General features: G+C 40.4%; 1 protein-coding gene across 12 annotated transcripts in view; it reads right to left on the bottom strand.

Moving 5' to 3' along the window:
* The window catches only part of LOC123769248 (solute carrier family 35 member C2), a 34,061-nt gene extending 15,420 nt beyond the window's left edge, over positions 1–18,641 (bottom strand). Inside the window, exons 1-4 of one of the 12 annotated variants that reach the window (XM_069309947.1) lie at positions 18,615–18,641; positions 13,843–14,073; positions 11,046–11,102; positions 6,440–6,511 (exon numbers count right to left, since the gene is read on the bottom strand). In XM_069309947.1, the coding sequence (XP_069166048.1) occupies positions 6,440–6,511; positions 11,046–11,102; positions 13,843–13,879 (166 nt within the window). In that variant the 5' untranslated portion in view covers positions 13,880–14,073; positions 18,615–18,641. Of the gene's footprint in view, positions 1–1,633; positions 1,792–4,218; positions 4,500–6,439; positions 6,512–8,988; positions 9,146–11,045; positions 11,103–13,842; positions 14,074–16,196; positions 16,609–18,614 lie in introns of those variants that run through there. The other 11 variants (XM_069309949.1, XM_069309946.1, XM_045760298.2 and 8 more) reach the window with 11 other exon arrangements.
* Between the last annotated feature and the right edge of the window lie 2,438 nt (positions 18,642–21,079).

Below are 21,079 nucleotides of genomic sequence, written 5' to 3' on the forward strand. Positions count from 1 at the left end.
TATATAATAATTCATTTTATCACACAAGGAAAAAAATTTATCCCAACAACTTAATTTACCATTGTATGAACCATTCATCCATTTAGCACTGGTGCAGGTCATCAGTCAGACAAGAAAGCAGCTTGTGATGGCTCTCTTTTGGAAATTACTTGTATTGCCAAGAGAGGGCTTGATAAGGCTTTAAATATTTATGAATGTTTCTATGTATTTTTGTATGAATGAGCAATCTTCATTGACTCCGTACCAACTTATTGTGATGCTGCCGAGACAATTTATAATTCCCAAGCCAGTGGCAAGAATGTTGTCCTGTCTTACTGTTCATGATCCTAATCATAAGACAGTAGATTTTACTTCAGGAGGCAAGCAAATGTGATACTGTATATATTGCTTTTTGCATACTGTACCAGTATATTTTATCTGTACATTAACGTATTTATCTTGAACTAAAAACAAAGAAGTTACAAATTAATCCCACATAAGGGAAGTCTGTATTTTTTAGTATACTGTATAATTAAACTGTTGTATCATATGGAGGTTTCTAATATGACTACCAACTTCAAAAAATTAACATAAGGCCCTGAAATAGCAAAATAATACCACAAATAAAGTTTATTGTCTCATTCAAATATAGGGTTAATAGAAGCAAATAGTGTACAGTGGAGTGCTGTAATTAGACTAGATCAACTCCCATTATTAGTAAACAAAATAAACTAGGTACAATAGGCACAATACATATCACTGTACAGTGCTGTAACTATTCAGAAATAAAAAATACTGTATGTTAAGAACACTTATCCATTGAGAAGGTAATGAAAAAAGTGCAGTATTGTAGTTATATTTGAAATAAAGTATTGTACAGTCCCATTCAAACAAACATTTCTACAGGACCCCTTCCCAGGCCAGAGAACTACTGTACTGTTCATTAGAACTTTAATATTTTCTGTTATTTTATGTTCAGAATAAATTTAGCACATATTTCTGCATAATTTATTACCAACATCACAATTTTTTTTATAACGAAAAATAAATTGTTTATATTTGTCTTGTTATTTTGGGGATCCCACCCACATTTCAGACCAGTGAATGCACAGACCCACTCCCCCAGACATCTTACATAATTTTCTATGACAACATATCACAATGGTCAAAACAGAATCCATCCACTTCATTTGGATTTCCAGTTGACCAAATCCCATTCCAGCTAAACTCAATTGTAGAGGCAAGCATCCTGATTAGCTTGCATGCATTCTATGTTGACATAGCAAAAGCATCATCAAATACTCTACGACATGCATCAGTTCATTACTATTAGCGAAATACCTTAGAAGTACAGTATCAATAACATAAATTAGATAAAACTGACAATAAAAGACCCTGACATCAATATGAAAAGTCAGCCATGCTGTACAAAATCAGTTATAGTTACAAGAAGAGTATTGTATTTACGAAGAACAATACAAATGAGCAAAATCACAAATAAGATACAGCAGAGGGCATTTTGATAAAGTTAAGCTGCTTGACTGAAAACAATGAGTAGGAATACAAGCTACATTATATAATGGCAATCACTTTGGAGGAACAACCTTTCAAGTTTTTCTGCAAGTGACAAAATTAGACTGTCATTCATACTCACACAAAAATAGCCAGTACCTGAGTTCATAATAGGTTTCAATCCATCTCTAGAACCATAACATGATGTGTGATGACCATTTACATGCCATTAATTTAGGCAGGGATGCTCCACCAAAAATATGATGAGAAGCGATCACTTGACAATTCCCGGCTGTTTTGCTGGAAGGTGTGTTAATATATTAAATCTCTAATCAAAACAAAGGAGTGATTTCCATATACTGTATAAAGTATATGTAACTAAAAACTATTTAAAAAGCATCAACTATGTAATGAACAACCAAATGTCACATATCAAATACTGTACTATGAATAAAAATATTTTTGGTACGAATTTGCAATTTTCATGAAATGTTTCTTGAAATACATGAGCAGTTGCCAACAATACTTTAAAATTTAAAATCTTTGTACACAACTATTTAAATTATTTATTTATTTATTTATATATATATAAACAAGAGTTCTTACATTCTAGTATAGCCACTAGCAAGCATAGCATTTTGGGCAAGTCCTTAACCCTAATTTTCACACACACATCCCCAGGAAGCAGCCTGCAGTAGCTGTCTAACTCCCAGGTACCTATTTACTGCTAGGTGAACAAGGGTGGAAGAAACTCTGCCCATTTGTGTCCGCCTCCCTTCAGGGGATTGAACCTCGACCCTAAGGACTAGGGACCCCGAGTGCTGTCCTTTCATCTGTTAAGGCCCCCTCCCCTCCTTCCCTTGCTTTAAACTAAATTTAAATTAAATTATTTTTACAATTTCAAGCATACTCTGAGGACATACAATATTTTCCAGAGGGATGTTATAAAACTGTAAAGTAATTGGTACCTATTTCCTTTGCAAATGAAGGGAATTTGTAATTTGCAGTTGGTATAGTCCAGTCTGACTGCCTAGAGTCTTAAAATATAAGAACAAAAGAATAATTGCAGCAGGTATATTAGCCAATACAATGGCGCTCCTATTTATCCCCAACCAAACTCACTACGGTACTATATACTATGTCTGACCTAATTATAATATCTGGTATTGTTCCAAAATTCAGAATCTTATTTCCAAACAATATTTATTGAGATCTTCTCTGAATCTAAGCTTATCAAATTTGTATTCATCATTTTGATGAAGCCACTAACGCCATTACCAATATGAGAGCCACTGACATGCTATGCGTGTTAGTGGCTTTGCAAGAATGTAAGTGCACCGATGTTATGTATTCCAACAACCCAATATACACACAGAATAGCATGATGCATCAAATGAACAAATCCATAAGAGCCGTGATGAGGGTTTGAACCTACGTCCGAGAGGATCCCAGATGTGCCTTAATCGACTGTGCCACGACATGGTCAAAAGAATTGCAACTGGGAGTGCAACTGCCCCTCACACGGATCCTGCAGTCTCTCGGCAGGATCCGAGATCTTCTCAGACGTAGGTTCAAACCTTCATCAAGGCCCTTGTGGATTTGTTCAATCCAATATATCTTCTTTTATATGAATAAATAAAATAAATTTTGTGTTTTATACATAGAAAACAAAATCCTTGTGTTGTCAAAGGGTAAAGGTAATTATCAGGAAAAAGCATATTGCCAGTATGACTACTGTACATGGCATTTGGAAGTGGAATGAGGATTAGGAACTGGGATATTAAAATGAAGTACAGTAAATGATTGGTGCCCAATCATTTGGAACATCAGGGATGAAATGCAGAATTTGCAAGAAGCGAGAGCATCATAGTACCATTCAGTCATAGTGACTAAACTTGACTTGTCAGTTCTACTAGTCATATGATCACCCACCCAGTCACTACCCAGGACCAGTAACCAAGCAAGGAGCATATTGTACACAATACAATTTGCCAAGAGATTTTGCAACCTACGTAACACAGGCCAACCTTATATAAACCTAACCTAACCTAACCCAACCCAAGAAAGTAATTATCAACAGAAGGCACGAAAGCAGGAAGACTATTTTAGCCAACCTACCCTAACCCAACAGGGCTCAATACAACCCGACCTGCTGGGTCATGAAGAAAAACAGCCCCGGGTGAAAGGGAGCTGTGACGATTTGTCTGGAACCCGTAGTACAAAGAGCACAATTGTGTTCTCTGCCTGCCTACTGCCCACCAGTATACCAATGAAAACATAAAAGGTTATGGGTGTTGTTTTATTGGGGGGGTACTTTGGGTGTCAGTGCACCTTGCTTGGTTACTGGTCCTGGGTAGTAACTGGGTAGGTAGTACATAGTACATGATACCATAACAATACACAGAATATATGATTTTTAACAAGCAGCTTCATCGAAACGTCTCGTGTGAGAAACGAGCGTACCCCGAGACAGCCAAGCCCAGCTTCTGGGGAAAAGATATCATGAGCAGCCTGACATCCCCCCCAATGACAGCCTAGCCTAGTTTCAGGGGAACAGATGTCATAAGCAGCCTGACATCTCCCATGCCAGCCAAGCCTAGCTTCTGGGGACAGATATCATGAGCAGCCTGACATCCCCACACAACACCCACACTCCTAACTCTCCCCCAGCATTCCCCAGCCTCCAGGCCCCTTAAACCCCAAATTCCCACCAGACCAAGAGCTTACCAGTCCAGAGTGGCAAAGTGGCGAGGAAAGTGGTGGTGTGGGAGGCCCAGCGTGGTGCTGCTGGTGTCCCCAGGGGCGACCTTCACCACTAGCTAGTGGTAGTGGTGCTGGAGCATCCCCACCACTGCTCTAGTCACCTCCGTGTGTACAATTATAATGCGCAGCGTCTTCCTACTTCTCCGCCCCGGGTAATGCAAGTAGGAAGCATTTGGGCTACGTCACCACAGTTCCTAATGGCTGGTGGATCGCTTCCTTCACGGCTCGTGTACGGTACATTATGGTGCTGGCATATGGTACATTATGGTGCTGTCATATGGTACATTATGGTGCTGTCATATGGTACATTATGGTGCTGTCATATGGTACATTATGGTGCTGTCATATGGTACATTATGGTGCTGTCATATGGTACATTATGGTGCTGTCATATGGTACATTATGGTGCTCTCATATGGTACACTATGGTGCATATACACTACACACATAGTGTATCATAAGGTACACTATGGTGCTCCCATATGGTACACTATGGTGCTCCCATATGGTACACTATGGTGCTCCCATATGGTACACTATGGTGCTCCCATATGGTACACTATGGTGCTCCCATATGGTACACTATGGTGCTGCCATATGGTACACTATGGTGCTGCCATATGGTACACTATGGTGCTCCCATATGGTACACTATGGTGCTGTCATACGGTACACTATGGTGCTCCCATATGGTACACTATGGTGCTGTCATACGGTACACTATGGTGCTGCCATATGGTACACTATGGTGCTGTCATATGGTACACTATGGTGCTGCCATATGGTACACTATGGTGCTGTCATATGGTACACCATGCTGCTCCCATATGGTACACTATGCTGCTGTCTACCGTCCAGTCTAACCACTTGGACTGGACGGTAGAGCGACTGTCTCACTTCTTACAAGTCGGGGTTCAATCCCCGACCGTCCAAGTGGTTGGGTACCATTCCTTTACTCCGTCCCATCCCAAATCCTCTTCCCCCGTCCTTTCCAAGTGCTATATAGCCCAAATGGCTGAGCGCTGGCTCCTGATATTTACCTTAACTAGTCTACCAGCCTGCACTAGTAAAACTCCGCGTAGAGCTAATAATAATAATAATATAATATTGTATTTAGGAAAAGTACATAGATGCAGAGTTTGAAACATTCTGAATATCTCAGAATAGCTCAAGAATATCTTCCAATATGCGTGTGAGTGTATGAAGTAGTTATACATAGTTTTACCTGAGAACCACCATCTACTATAACGTGGCGTCGACGGGGACAGGAAGCCGGCGGCTTGTCCAAGATCTCTTCATTTTTTTCCCTGATAATTGTTTTCCAAGTCAATTTTGAATTACAAGATTTACTGGTTTAAATTTTGAACCTCTGTTGAAGAGGATATACCGGGTTGGGATCGAAATATAGTCTATACATTTCCTCGTGTTATCGAAATGGTGGGTTAATTATTTTCTTTCATATTATTTTCTATGAATGGAGTCCCCTAAGTTGATTAGGGACTCCATACACCATTCAGGTCCCTGAGGCCATATATATGTGCCTCTGTAATCCTTTCCACTACCGCCCACAGGATGGGTAGATGGGGAACAACCCAGCGGGTTTTCTTCCTATTGGGGAGTGTTGTACATGCTATGGCGGTGTGTCCACTCACAAGATGAGTGGCGCTGCCCAATAAACTCGCCCCTCGGGGCAAAATTTAAAATTTAGGATGGGTATGAGGTGCATAATAAATGAACTAAACAACCCCAACCCCTGCCATTGTCTTCCCGAGTCATTTATCTTGTTACTGGCACTGCTCAATAGCTTAATATTTTCTTGTTTAACCCTCTTTTTACAACACTGGGACTACGTTTGCCCCCTTTTCCAGATTTCAGGGAGTTTTCAAATCTCTTGAGTATTAGTGAAATATCCTAGTTGGATACCAGTGTATTGTGCTGTGGTAGTCTTTAGTAGTCATGACGATACGTCTTGCTGCCTTTGCTGCGTGTTTGGTCTCCCTGGCGTCGTATTAAACCCTTCAGCAAGTACAATACTGCCCAGTGCTGATGCGGACAACACACACACTAGCCTGGAGGGTGTAGATAACACACACACTAACCTGGAGAGTGTAGACATCACACACACTAACCTGTAGGGTGTAGACAACACACACACTAGCCTGGGGTGTAACACACACACACTAACCTGGGGTGTAGACAAGCTGATGGTGGCCCAGGAAATAAGCCGGACTTCTTAAGGAATGTTTCCTCTTGATCCCTGGGGACATAAACACAGGGTTAGTGAGTGTCAGTACTGACAAACACACACACGACAAAGTTATATGACAAAGAGTGCTGGGAAGACGGGACACCACGAGCATAGCTCTCATCCTGTAACTACACTTAGGTAATTATAGTTCAGGAGTCCCCACCTGAAGAAACACATAAGGAAACTGGAAAAGGTTCAGAAGTTTGCGACGAGGCTCGTCCCAGAGTTACGAGGGACGGGGTATGAAGAGCGCCTGAAGGAACTGAACCTTACGACACTAGAAAAAAGAAGGGAGAGGGGGGATAAGATAAGAACATATAAAATGCCCAGAGGAATTGACAAAGTGGAAATAGATGAAATGTTCACCCGGAATAGTAACAGAACGAGGAGACATGGGTGGAATCTGGAAACTCAGATGAGTCACAGAGATGTTAGGAAGTTTTCTTTTAGCGTGAGAGTAGTGGAAAATGGAATGCATTTAAGGAGCAGGTTGTAGAAGCAAACTATTAATTTTAAAACTAGGTATGATAGGGAAATTGGACCGGAGTCATTGCTGTAAACAATCGATAGCTGGAAAGGCGGGATCCAAGAGTCAATGCTCGATCCTACAGGCACAAATAGGCGAGTACAAATAGGTGAGGACATACACACAACGGTTGAGAGGCGGGACCAAAGAGCCAGAGCTCAACCCCCGCAAGCACAACTAGGTGAGTACACGCACGCACGCTGGTGGCTGAGTGGAGAGCACGCTGGATACATAGTCCGGTGGTCCGGGGTTCGATTCCCAGCGCCGGCGGAAACAGATGGGCATAGTTTCTTTCACTCTCATGCCCCTGTTACCTAGCAGTAAATAGATACCTGGGAGTTAGACAGCTGTTACGGGCTGCTTTTCTAGGGTGTGTGTGAGGGAGGGGGAATTAGTTAGTAACAGTTGATTGATTCTCAGTTGAGAGGCGGGCCGAAAAAGCAGAGCTCAACCCCGCCGAAAAAGCAGAGCTCAACCCCCGCATGCACAACTAGGTGAATACACAAAGATAGGTGTAGGGAGCAGGAGGCCAGATACAAGGTATCATTTGGGTGATGAAATTCTTCAAGAGTCAGAGAGAGAGAAAGACCTGGGGGTTGATATCACGCCAGACCTGTCCCCTGAAACCAATATCAAGAGGATAACATCAGCAGCATATGCCAGACTGGCCAACAAAAGAACGGCATTTAGAAACTTGTGTAAGGAATCATTCAGAACTTTGTATACCACATATGTCAGGCCAATCCTGGAGTATGCGGCTCCAGCATGGAGTCCATATCTAGTCAAGCATAAGACTAAACTGGAAAAGGTTCAAAGGTTTGCCACCAGACTAGTACCCGAGCTGAGGGGTATGAGCTACGAGGAGAGACTACGGGAATTAAACCTCACGTCGCTGGAAGACAGAAGAGTTGGGGGGGGGATATGATCACCACATACAAGATTGTCAAAGGACTTGATAGGGTAGATAAAGATGGACTATTTAACACAAGGGGCACACGCACTAGGGGACATAGGTGGAAATTGAGTGTCCAAATGAGCCATAGAGACATCAGAAATAAGTTTTTAGTGTCAGAATAGTTAACAGATGGAATCTGTTAAATCTTTGAAATGTTAGATATTAGGTAACTGCACATCCTCTCATGTGTACTCTATATATTTAAAACTCTGAACTGTAATGTCAATCCTGAACTTAAATGCTTCCTAGAAGGTTGTAACAGAACCCATGGGCACCACACCAGAAACAAATACCTATTTGGTATTCCAGGAGTACGACTTAACCAAACTAGAAATGCTCTACAAATCAAGGGACCCAGAATGTGGAATGACCTTCCCAATCATGTCAAAGGCTGTCCCTCTCTCAACCAGTTTAAGAGAAAAACTAAATACTACCTAATAAACTCCATGTAACCTACCTTACCCCTAAATGTCAACCCATGTCTTACTATTTTCAAAAAATACTGTTTGTTGACAAACTTGTATAATTGCTCCATGTATAATTGTATAAGTAGTGGCATTAGGTATTGTATGTACTAGCTCTATCTATAAATCCAACATTATGTTTGTAACTCATTTTCTACGTATGTACTTTTACCTGAATAAACATTTTGATTTTGATTTGGTTGCATTAGGAAGTGATGTAGTGGAGTCAACTCCATACACAGCTTCAAATGTAGATATGATAAGAGCCCAGTAGGCTTAAAAATCTGTACACCAATTGATTGTCAGTTGAGAGGCGGGACCAAAGAGCCAGAGCTCAACCCCCGCAAGCACAACCAGGTGAGTACAAACACACACACACAGCTGGCCCAGTACGTGGCTGCTTCGCAATATACTTATTGATTTATTTATTTATATACAAGAAGGCACATTGGATTTATGAGAAAAAATATTTTTTTTTTATATTTATATAAAGCCACTAACACCCATAGCGTTTGGGGCAGGAAAAAAAAGAGGTCAATACCTTTCATTGACCATTTGTGCATCCTGACTACTGCCTGCTCCGTGGGCTTGTATACTTTCTACGAAGCGATCATGATCCCTTAAGAGAACCATTTACAATGAGTTCAACTCTAAGTCGCACTGAGTTGCTGAGCTTCAGTTCCCTGAACCGCCCGTCACCACCACACCACGGTCGCTACAACACTGGCTATACACCCACTAGCGTGTGTACACTTGTCCTCTGGGGCTGGTAGATAGTTGTAGTACACCTGGTGCCTGGGGCTGGTAGATAGTTGTAGTACACCTGGAGACTGGGGCTGGTAGATAGTTGTAGTACACCTGGAGACTGGGGCTGGTAGATAGTTGTAGTACACCTGGAGACTGGGGCTGGTAGATAGTTGTAGTACACCTGGTGCTGGTAGATAGTTGTAGTACACCTGGAGACTGGGGCTGGTAGATAGTTGTAGTACACCTGGAGACTGGGGCTGGTAGATAGTTGTAGTACACCTGGAGACTGGGGCTGGTAGATAGTTGTAGTACACCTGGTGCCTGGGGCTGGTAGATAGTTGTAGTACACATGGAGACTGGGGCTGGTAGATAGTTGTAGTACACCTGGTGCCTGGGGCTGGTAGATAGTTGTAGTACACATGGAGACTGGGGCTGGTAGATAGTTGTAGTACACCTGGTGCTGGTAGATAGTTGTAGTACACCTGGAGACTGGGGCTGGTAGATAGTTGTAGTACACCTGGTGCCTGGGGCTGGTAGATAGTTGTAGTACACCTGGTGCCTGGGGCTGGTAGATAGTTGTAGTACACCTGGTGCCTGGGGCTGGTAGATAGTTGTAGTACACCTGGTGCCTGGGGCTGGTAGATAGTTGTAGTACACCTGGTGCCTGGGGCTGGTAGATAGTTGTAGTACACCTGCTGCCTGGGGCTGGTAGATAGTTGTAGTACACCTGGAGCCTGGTAGATAGTTGTAGTACACCTGGGGCTGGTAGATAGTTGTAGTACACCTGGTGCTGGTAGATAGCTATAGTACACCTGGCGCCTGGTGCTAGTTTAAGCCCAAACTACCTTTCGACCATGTCTGTTTTCATTAGTTTCTTTATCATATTTACCTTTGAAGTCTGTGTATTGAATTAGTAATTTTTATTTCCTCATATAATTCAGTTCATTTATGTACGATCTTTATTCTGGAGACGTTCCTTCTAGCATCTCAGTCACCCATTTGTGCCTCGTTCTACAGGTTTTAGATTCCTTGTCTATTTAGTCTATTAAGCTGGTATCTTGTATGTCGTTATCATGTTCGCCTTTTTCCTTCTTTCATCCTATGTGGTGGAGCCCATTTCCCACAGTTTCTTTTTATAGCTCAGGCAGGAAGGAAGCCTTTGACTTTTTCTATTATATTTTGTGGTTCTGTATGTGTGTCATTCCGGGTCTGCATACGCAGTACTTGGGCTTACAAAAGTTGTATAGAGGTGTCCAAAGGTTCCTTCATATGTGTATGTGTACCTGTGTATATAGAGGAGAAGGGGGTGCATGTACTCACCTAATTGTGCTTGCGGGGGTTGAGCTTTAGCACTTTGGTATATGTATACTCACATGTGTGTGTGTGTATTTACTATTTGTATGTGCAGAGTCTCGCAATTAGCTCTTGGACCCCGCTTTCTAACCAACTTATTTTTCCTCTATTATGTCTACTACATATATTTTTCTTATTCATGCACACACATCCCCAGGAAGCAGCCCGTAGTGTCTGTCTAACTCCCAGGTAAATATTTACTGCTAGGTGAACTGGCATACTTTCATCAGGGTGAAAGAAATTCTGTCTATTTGTTTCTTCCTCGGCCGGGAATCGAACCGGGAGTCGGGAATGTATGTGTGTGTGTTGTGGGGGGAGGAGGCGAGAGTGGGGTGGGGGGAGACGACCCCCGCTTATCGATCCACACTGCGAACAAGTGAGCAACGCAGCTATACAACCAATCTTGGGGGTAGAGTTAGCACGCTGCCGTTTAAGATTTGCTACTTGGAACAAAAGTTCCAAGTAGCACGGGCTATGGTGAGCCCGTAGTGGACTTACCTGGTGCAGGAGCGGAGCTGTGTTCACCATTATCAACCCATTCACTCTTCTTGTAGTCTGAAGAGAACAATTTTGCTTGCATACATCTCCCCGTAGACACAGATATAATTAATTGTAAATTTTGCAAGTATTTACCTACTTAAAATTTTCTTAGATTAAGGACCTGCCCGAAACGCTGCGCGTACTAGTGGCTTTACAAGATTGTAATTACCATATTATGTATCCTCACAAACCCAATGTACCTTCTTGTATATAAATAAATAAAAAAATAAATAAGTATGAATTATGTGTGTGCTGACGAGGAGAGATATCTAGCTATAGAACAAACCCACTAGGACTAGGCTTTTGAACTAGGCTCACGAAAACATTGGTCTAAGTATACTGCCCCAAATGCTATGCGTGTTAGTGGCTGTACAAGAGTATAAAACATTTAATGTACTCTCATAAACCTAATGTACCTTCTTGTATATAAATAAATAACAAATAAATACGTATGCAGAATAACCCCAATGAAAAATAACAGATTGCTGAACGGGTTGTCACCTCAGACCATCGTTAGCACAAAATAGATTCTGGGGTTATTCCGCATGCACGCACACACACACACACGTGTGCGTGTGTGTGCGCGTGCACCAGTTGCTCCAGAATCTGTACACCAGTTGATTGACAGTCGAGAGGCGTGACCAAAAAGCCAAAGCTCAACCCCCGCAAGCACAACTAAGTGAGCACACACTGCTCATTTCTGTGTTAGAGAGAAATATATGTAGTAGACATAATAGAAAAATAAATTGGTTTGAAAGGCAGCTAGGGTCCAAGAGCTAATAGCTCGATTCTGCAGATACAAATAATAAATACACACACACACATTGTGTGTGTGTATTTACTAATACACACACACAATGTGTATTAGTAAACACACTGCTCACTCAAGGTTGAATAAAACTATTTATCAGCTACCTTTTACCTCTGAATCAGCATAACTGCTGTCTTATCTTAATACTTCTGTCCTCCCTGACGGGTGACGGTGGCTAGACCCGGTGCTGTCTCTGGAGTTTTCTGTCACTGCCCTTACTGGATCATATATTACACCCTTCCCTAGCTGTGACGGCCCACGAGAGACATCTCCCGTCACGCAGGGTGCAGTCGCACCTCTACAGATCTCCAGTATCATCTATTGATACTGGTAATGGCTCAAAAGGGCCTCCACTTACGGGCTATTCATGCCCGTGCCACCTTTTGAGTGGCTTAATCTTCATCAATCATCAATCAATCTGTGACGGCCTCAATACTCATTTGACTCCTCTAGCTCTCTGCTCACGGAGTGATGGTTCAAGCCCTTGTTAAACCTCTCTACTTTTGTACTTCCTCTGTTAAGTTTTAGGACGGGAACAATATAATGAGGAAGACAGTTTTGACGTGATTACGGGCTATTCATGCCCGTGCCACCTCTTGGGTGGCTTAATCTTTATCAATCAATCAATTTGATGTGAAGGAATAAGTGTCCACACAGATGGCAACAAACCACTTAACAGAATATCCCAGGAGGTCTTTGAGATCGAACCAGAACTTAAAATTGATACTGCTGACGGTAGACACAGACAGACAGACAGACAACCTACACTGAGCGACATTTTAGATACTGTACTTAAAAGGTAAGGAAGCATTTGTTTGATATCAAAGATAAGCAAGACAGCAGGACTTGACCAGATACATTCCCGTCTATTGAGGGCGCTAAACACAAATGTTATGTAACCCATAACTGCTAGGTGAACTATTGAACTAGGTGAACAGTGTCTATAAGCTTCATTACATAATGGGAAGTTCCCCAAAATTTGAATAATGGCATTGTACTGATATTCAAAATATGTTACAGGCAAGAGACATGAAAGTGCAGACCATATTGCCACTGGCGCATAGTTCCTGCAAAGTCCTGGATGTTAAAGGTGAAGAGAAGGATTGTGGAGCGTCTGTGGAGAGAAATATTTGGAAGGGAGAGACACCGTGGACTTACAAGCTGGCAAGTCGTTCCTGGTGAACTCTGTACGGCAGCTAGAACAGTTGCCAAGACAGAACAGAGAGGGTTGTATGGATTGCACTTTCCAGATTGACAAAAATATTTTGAAATTGATCCAATAAAAGGCTAGTACATAGAATGGAGAGCTATCTTTAGTAACTGGGAGGTTGTTGGACTGGTTATCAATGTACTCAACAACTGTTAAGGTGAGAAAATGTCAAGGTAGAGAGAAGTGGAAAGTGGGGTCCCACAGGGCTCTGTCCCTTCTCTTACTGTTCCTTGTCTATGTGAATAACAAAATAAGGCCACTAGAAGAGGGAGGGGACCTGGTGAGATATGGTCACAACGTATAAGATGCTGAATGAAATAGCAGAAGTGGACTGAGACAGTCTTGTGTCCAGATTAGAGTAAATAGAACTAACTGCATCAGGTGGAAGTTGGAAATAATTGTCAGAGATGTGTTTAATGCAGCGCACGAGGCTTGCCCGGGCCATGACCTTGTAGCAGAGGTTGTGCAAGCCGCCTAAACACAGTTAAGTAAGTCAAACATGTAATCACATCTGCTTAAATCGAACGAAAATATCCACTTTATATATAATCATTTAAGACTCTTTGGATAAAAATATACAGATACATTGTCTCATTTTTTAATCAAACTCTACGGCGTATAAAAATTATTACTCACATCTGTCGTGAATTTACTAACATTTTACAAATGGGTCAAAATACAGATACATACAAAGTGTAGTTTCACATGTAGAGGGAAAACTGAGAGTAACTTACCTGAGAGAACATGAGTGATAGTCTCCCCTAAATGCATTTCCTTGGCGGGGGAGCGGGAGTGTAGGCTTCAGTACACCTGCTGTACACAAGTGTTACCAACCCTCTGGTTGATACCTCACCCCCTCACTCGCATAGTTTGCCTCACTGGCGTTGGTAGGAAATATCACACACTTTTTGGCGTTTCATAATTATTGTTTCTCAAACAATTTCTCGAGCTGCAATATTCACATGCTGTTGAATGGTAGAAATACTCAATGCGTATAAAAATCTGTTCAGAAGGAAGCCTACACTCAAGTGCTCATTAAATTATTCACTGGAGTTAAAGCTGTAGCAAGCTCCCCATAAACACACACACTATATGAACTACACACACCCACCACATTACATCTACACGCATGATATCATAACTCCATTCCACTCCTTATAAAAACTATTGCGAGTTAGGGCTATAAACAGTCTTAACTGGCAAAAACTTGTTTTTTTAATGTCACAAATTTTTTTCAGTAAACACTTTAAGTAAACATTTTTTTAAACTTTAATAAACTTTTTACAGTAAAAGACATTATAGTGAATATGCTCCAATGGTGGCAATGGAAGCCAGTATGGTGAGTGTGCTGATGATAGAGAGGGGCGAGGCTTGGCTCCCTCGCCCCCGCGGTGGTTGGGCATATCAATGGTTTTGGGTGGATATAAATAGGACCCGCCTCGTATGGATCAATAGTATGGCCGTGCGATCAATATGGATCGCATGGGTCTTTAGCCAGAAAACAATATACTAGTAGAGATGAATGTCATTTGGTCTAAAGGCAGTGATAACTGGTAGTTTACGAAAGTAGTGTCCTAGCTCTTATTCACAGAATTTGCATTAAGTGATATTCAAACCACGTATCAGAAACGCCGACGTTTCGGTGGATGAATGAAAATGAAGAAAACGACTTGATAAGGGTCCGGATGGACCAAAACGTCGTCGTTTGTTCAATTTCTGATGTGTGGTTTGGTCATCATATCTTCAGCCGGGGTGTTGTGACTGAGCGTCTGCATAGACTTAGCTGAGTCCTCAGTATTGGGAGATTCGTTATCTGTCATACGTAAAGAGATATACCAGATTAATTCTGGCAATTTAGTGGAGAGTTTTCAACTCTCTTAGTAGTGATGGATGTGTATGACACTGTGTGTTTCTGTAATACGAATCTTCTAGCCTAGTATATAATTTACCCTGGACATGAATACCCCAGCAACACTCCTCTCGCTCTGGGAATGAAACTAAGATAAGATAAATGTTTACTCGAGGCTGAATAGCACCAATAGTAAGCGTTCTTCTACGATGTACACACTAAAGGCGCTATTAAGACGATGTCTAGTTTTCTATAAAAATCATTAGAAAATACGTTACTGAGCATCATTCCTGTATAAAAAGACTGAAAGCAAAGGACTCCACCCACAGGTAGACCTGCGTTGAGGTTTAGGTGCTGGTTAGACATCTGGACGGCGTCTCACAGGTTATCTCAAGCACTGACGCTGACAGGAAAAGATAGAGAAGTGCGTAACGCACTAACGTATCAAAGCATGGATCCAATATTTCTCAGGGACCTGTAATACAAAACATAGGTATCCCAAGGCGATATGTTATAGCACGCCTAACAGCGGAGAGTTTATGGGCTCACCATAGCCCGTGCTACATGGACACTTCGTTCTGAGTAGCTAAATCTAAAGCAACAACAAACAGCGGAGTGTGCTAATCAGCGGAGGGAAGCCATGTAGGTATAGCTGGGAAGCCAGCCTTCCCACTTGCCACAGCTGGTCGGGAAGTGCAACCATGTCATTAATACATGTCAGGCGCTCTCTGAAGCCCTACAAACCAATCTAATTGACATCAACTCTCTCACACACACATTATATATATATATATATATATATATATATATATATATATATATATATATATATATATATATATATATATATATATATATATATATATATATATATATATATATATATTGCTTCAAGAATTTGTAATCTTCTTATATCTTGCGTTTTGTCTATTATACAAGTGTTTTCATTCAACATTTCTCTTGTTAAGGTGATGTCATGGGCTTGTCCCATGTTATTTTTAGAGGCACCTGATAGTTGGTTTGATTTTCAGCCTTGTTGTCTGCTCTCTTCACTGAATATTGTCATTGATATGTTTGCCTGTTATAGCGTAGTGGTCACTATACATAATGTAGCACTTTCATACTTAATTTAACGCAGAATGTAAATATAATTTTCGATATTTTTCCAATTTCCACGAACATATGGTTATCCTCACAAGGTGTTACGATGTTCACTGTGAAATATAGCATAAAACTTACTTGTAAATGGTTCGTTTGTCATCGAGTATAATTTTCTCACCTTGTAATAGATCATTAACACAGTACACTACGATAACAGTGTGTTACGTGCCCCGAAGCCATACCGCATGGCAGAGATATACCGTGGCGACTGCGGCACCCACGGCAACTCCAGCTGATAACTCCTGGCCCACTTTTATGTCCCTAGACTTTCATTATCGTCATATTATTATGTAAGGGGTTTGCGGATGTGGGGCTCTGGTGGACAGTTTTATAAGTAACACTATAACAAAATCAAGACTGTAATAATTATATGCTTCTATATGTATTGTTTAAGACGATGTTGCATATTCTCTTGTTGGTGCCTTGAAGCGCTGACTGCTTGGAGCTGACTCATTATATACGGCCACTTTGGTAAACATCCTCTGCTTCCTCCGCCATTATCGTCCAGTTTATAAATCTAAAGTCTGTGATATACGCATTTGTGATGCTACAAATTCATAGTCAGATGCCTACTACACAGCAAGTAGATGAGTTTACAAAAGCAAAGCTAACAGTTAACAAATAGATTTTAATTTACATAAATATAAACAACAGCATTAATAATATAGGATAAAAATCCATGCAAACTGGTAAAAGATAAAATCCTCGACATGTTAGGACCGATGACGCGGAATTATCTGAACACGTACCAACATCAATTATCAAACGTTGATGGTGTGGATATTACCTCCGAAGAAAAAAATATCAGAGACCGTCAAATCTAAATTAAGTGATTGCCTCTGACGGGGTAAGTGGATCTTGCCCATACACATGTTACCTTAATTTTACACAGTTCGCCTGCCGCCCACTATACAACCTGTCTCTGCGAAACTTTCACTCCTACACCACGTATCCCAATCTGGCCTCTGCAGTTGAATTATTCACAGAGGACTTATACCGTGAGCACAAGGATCTACCATTCCGTCTACCTCCGCCACGGTCGACATCTCCATGGAACAAACTTAAAATTAAAGTTTTCTAAAATTGTTTTACTTTTTTTTATCCCATTGGCAGTAGTTTTACCTACTTTTTATTACTCACAAATTCTGTTTTCTTTTCTGTTCACTATCTTTTCAGATTGATATTTAATGACAGACAACAAAACCAAATCTTGCCAGAAACACTATGCGTATTAGTGGCTTTAGGTATTGTATGTACTAGCTCTATCTATAAATCCAACATTATGTTTGTATATCAACTATGTATGTACTTTTCCTGAATAAAAATTGATTTATTATTTATTATTGTGGATTTCCTACCTGACAACCCGTCCTCCTAAGGTTTCCCAACGTCAAGAAATTTTCATACTAAAGTGCCTTATCCTAACCTACCAGAGGACCCAAAGCAGAAAACGGGACAATATGTCAATTCCGCGAGCCATTTCCTAGTACGACCATTTTTGGCCTTAGATAAAGTATACATCAAAATGCGATGTTCTATTATGTTAAAAAACGTTAGGAGAACGTCTCTTCTGGTGTTCACTTACTGCAAATCTCCCCTTCCTTAGCTGAGCCTGTGACATTCCATTATTCTCCTATATTTGTTCATGTGATGCATACGCTATTGTGATTTCTGTGTAAATTCTTCTATACCTTACTCCTCCTTTTTGGGCAACTAATTGGCAACTATTATTTTACTCTTCAAGCCTAGTAATTTATGAAGTTAGTTATCATCTACAATTATTGTGTCTTCCAGTTATTCACCGGTATATTTAAGCATATGTTTTACGTACATACATAAGGCAACTGTAAATGCCTCAACCCCCCCCCAAACCTTTACATAATTCAAATGCAAATAATTGTCAACAGAACCAAAATACCTAACCTACTATACGCTAAAATGTATATAGAATATATTGTAATATTCATTTATACACGAGGAAAACTTTTTTTTAATACACAGTATATTAAAGTCGATAATAAATTTTGAGGGGGGGGGTTGACCGCCGCGTTAACGAGCCTAGCCTGTGGACGGGGTGGTTTAAAAAACATGTGTGGAAGTGATCCGTATCCTTCATAATATCATAAGAACATAAGAACAAAGGTAACTGCAGAAGACCTATTGGCCCATACGAGGCAGCTCCTATCTATAACCACCCAATCCCACTCATATACATAATATCCTACTTATATATCTTGGCAAATCATGATCCTCAAAATCTTCCACAGTATCCAAAAGAGAGGACAGCCTATTTAGCACGAGTTTATACAAACATATGAATACTACTGAACCCGGATGCAAACAATACGAAAACAATGTCCCTCAGAGACATTACAAACATTACCTCATTGTTGTAATGAGGAACAGATGTATTAAGCATTGTACGTGGAGGTAGACTCTATACTTACGTGAGCATCCCCCAAATGCTCAGAGATATATAAATAAGATCAACTTTACCTAGAAGAGAGCGACATGTCTCACGCCGCTGCTTCCTGACGACTGTCGGCATCTTGGTCATTGAGCCGTAAGCGACCAACCAACCCAAAGACCCTCTGCCTAAAATTGTTTGAACGCTTATTGAAATTTCTAACGTATAGCTCCAAGAGTGTGTAAATTAATATTTATATGCATTATAGGTCTTTCCAGAGTAATTTATGGATATGAATATCATATATATTGTCTAATAAACGAATTATTTAAGTTAATAATTTAATCTAGGTTGCCTAGCTTTTTGAATCATGCATGTTAAATGAGGTCTTTTTTATTATGGTGATCCGTTAATTTGTTGGTACTATTTTTTAAATTATGACAAATTATAATTGGAAATGGCATGTAAAAATAGGATAAAATGTATATATCCAATTTTGCTTCAAAATTAACTCATTTTATAACGGAATTCAAGTTCAAGTTCAAGTATGTTTATTGAGATAAGAAAGAAATATTAATACATCTCAAAGGGATAGAGTAGCTTAGGCTATTTCTTCCCCCTCTACTTCAAGTCCCTCAAGGGGCGCACAAATTCAGCGAGTACAAATAGACAAATAACATTACAAGAACATTGCAGAACTCCAGTTACCTAATCCTTATCACAAACTATATAAAAGCGTATCATAAGCTACGGGATTTGTAGGTCAGTATTTAAAAGGGAATTCGGAGGTAATAATGATACAGCTGATGCCATCTGTCGGCAAAAGAGGACACTATTAACTGGCTGGTCAATAGTAGCCATAAGGTACAGCTTACGCCATCTGTTGACATCAAATTACACCTATAACAAATTACCCCACAAAATACCACTAACGCCATCTCTGTTTTTTCCAACGCACTATAAATAGCCAAACAGCAACCCATAAGGCGGGTTGTTGTGCTCGGGTAGGAGGTTCCAAGCTCCGCCCACAGATGGTATGGGGTGCATAATCAATGGCATATCATTGGTAGAAACTCTTTGTTGACATTCACACAACAGCCAATCACAGGAAGGGATCAGCTAAAGGTGCCATCCACTTAATAAATCATCTTAGTTCAGCCCACCAGTCATGCTTATGGAATTCTGCTTTAACTTTAATTTACCCAAAAAAGTGAAGTGTTAATTATTTAAAGTGTTAATAAAGTGATAATTAAATACTACAGGATATAACAAATGCTATATAAAAATGGGCTGGCTACCTAACTTGAGACGTTATTATTGGGGGTTGCCTTGACACAAATAATGATACGCTGCTCTGCCCTCTTATTCGAGTAAATTATTCAGTTAGATGGAGATTTCTGTCAGGTGCAAAACAGAAATTGTTTTTCTGTCTCACAGCAACCTTGTTGTTGCGCACAAGGACCTATTTCTTAGTTAAAATTTTATTCATAAAAGAGTGTTGGTATTCCCCGCAACAGCCAATCACAGGAAGGTATTTCAGGAAGCTCCGCCTCCTTATGGACTCAGCACATCACCCAACTTAATAAATCATCTTTATTCATAACACCAGCCTTGCTTATGACATTCTGCTTCAACTTTAATCTACCTAAAATATGGTGTTAATTATTTAAAAGTATTAATAAAGTGATAATTAATTAAATATTGCAGGATGTAACAGGTGTTACAGAAAAATGGCCTGGCTACCTAACTTGTGACGTCACAGTGGGTACGTGTTGCCTCACACAAATAACATTGATGATACCATTGATTTTTAATTTGAATTTGAATACAATGCTCCGCCCTCTTATTGGACTACATTATTCAGTTAGATGGAAATTTCTGTCAGGAACAAAACAAAGAGATTCATGGGCAAAAGGAAGTATTTCGCTTAGCTTGAATTTAATTCATAGAGAGTGTTGGCATTCCTTGCAACAGCCAATCACTGGGAGGTATTTGCTAAAGCCCCGCCTCATCAGGAGCGTTTAGTACACCGATCTAGCTTATGACTTTGTTTCATCTCTTATATATACAAAATATAAATTATAATATCTTCTGATATGGGTGTTGACTTCTTTATTCGTTCACCTGTTGTTTTATTAATACTGGAATAGAGTAGCCATGGGTTTTATATTTTTAATACAAAAAAATGAATTATTATAATGTTTCGATTATTTCTGAGTGGGCCCAGAAATTTATTCCCCCTAAATAAATAAACGTTATCATTATGATTTATTATTTTTTTTTTTAATTTGCATTCCCCGTGGGGAAACGGTAACACTCGACTGGCGTTTCGCGAGCGCTTTAGGCCTGGGTTTGTATCCTGGCCGGGGAGGATTGACTGGGCGCCAATCCTTGATTGTAGCCTCTGTTCACCTAGCAGTGAATGGGTACCTTTGTTAAACGATTTAGCGGGTCGTATTCCGGGGAAAGTTAGGATTAAGGGCCTGCCCGAAACAAATGCGCGCTATTGGCTGTACAAGAATGTAAAAACACTTATATATATAAATAAAAATAA

The sequence above is a fragment of the Procambarus clarkii genome, chromosome 66 (genome assembly GCF_040958095.1).
Source record: "Procambarus clarkii isolate CNS0578487 chromosome 66, FALCON_Pclarkii_2.0, whole genome shotgun sequence".
NCBI lineage: Eukaryota > Metazoa > Arthropoda > Malacostraca > Decapoda > Cambaridae > Procambarus > Procambarus clarkii.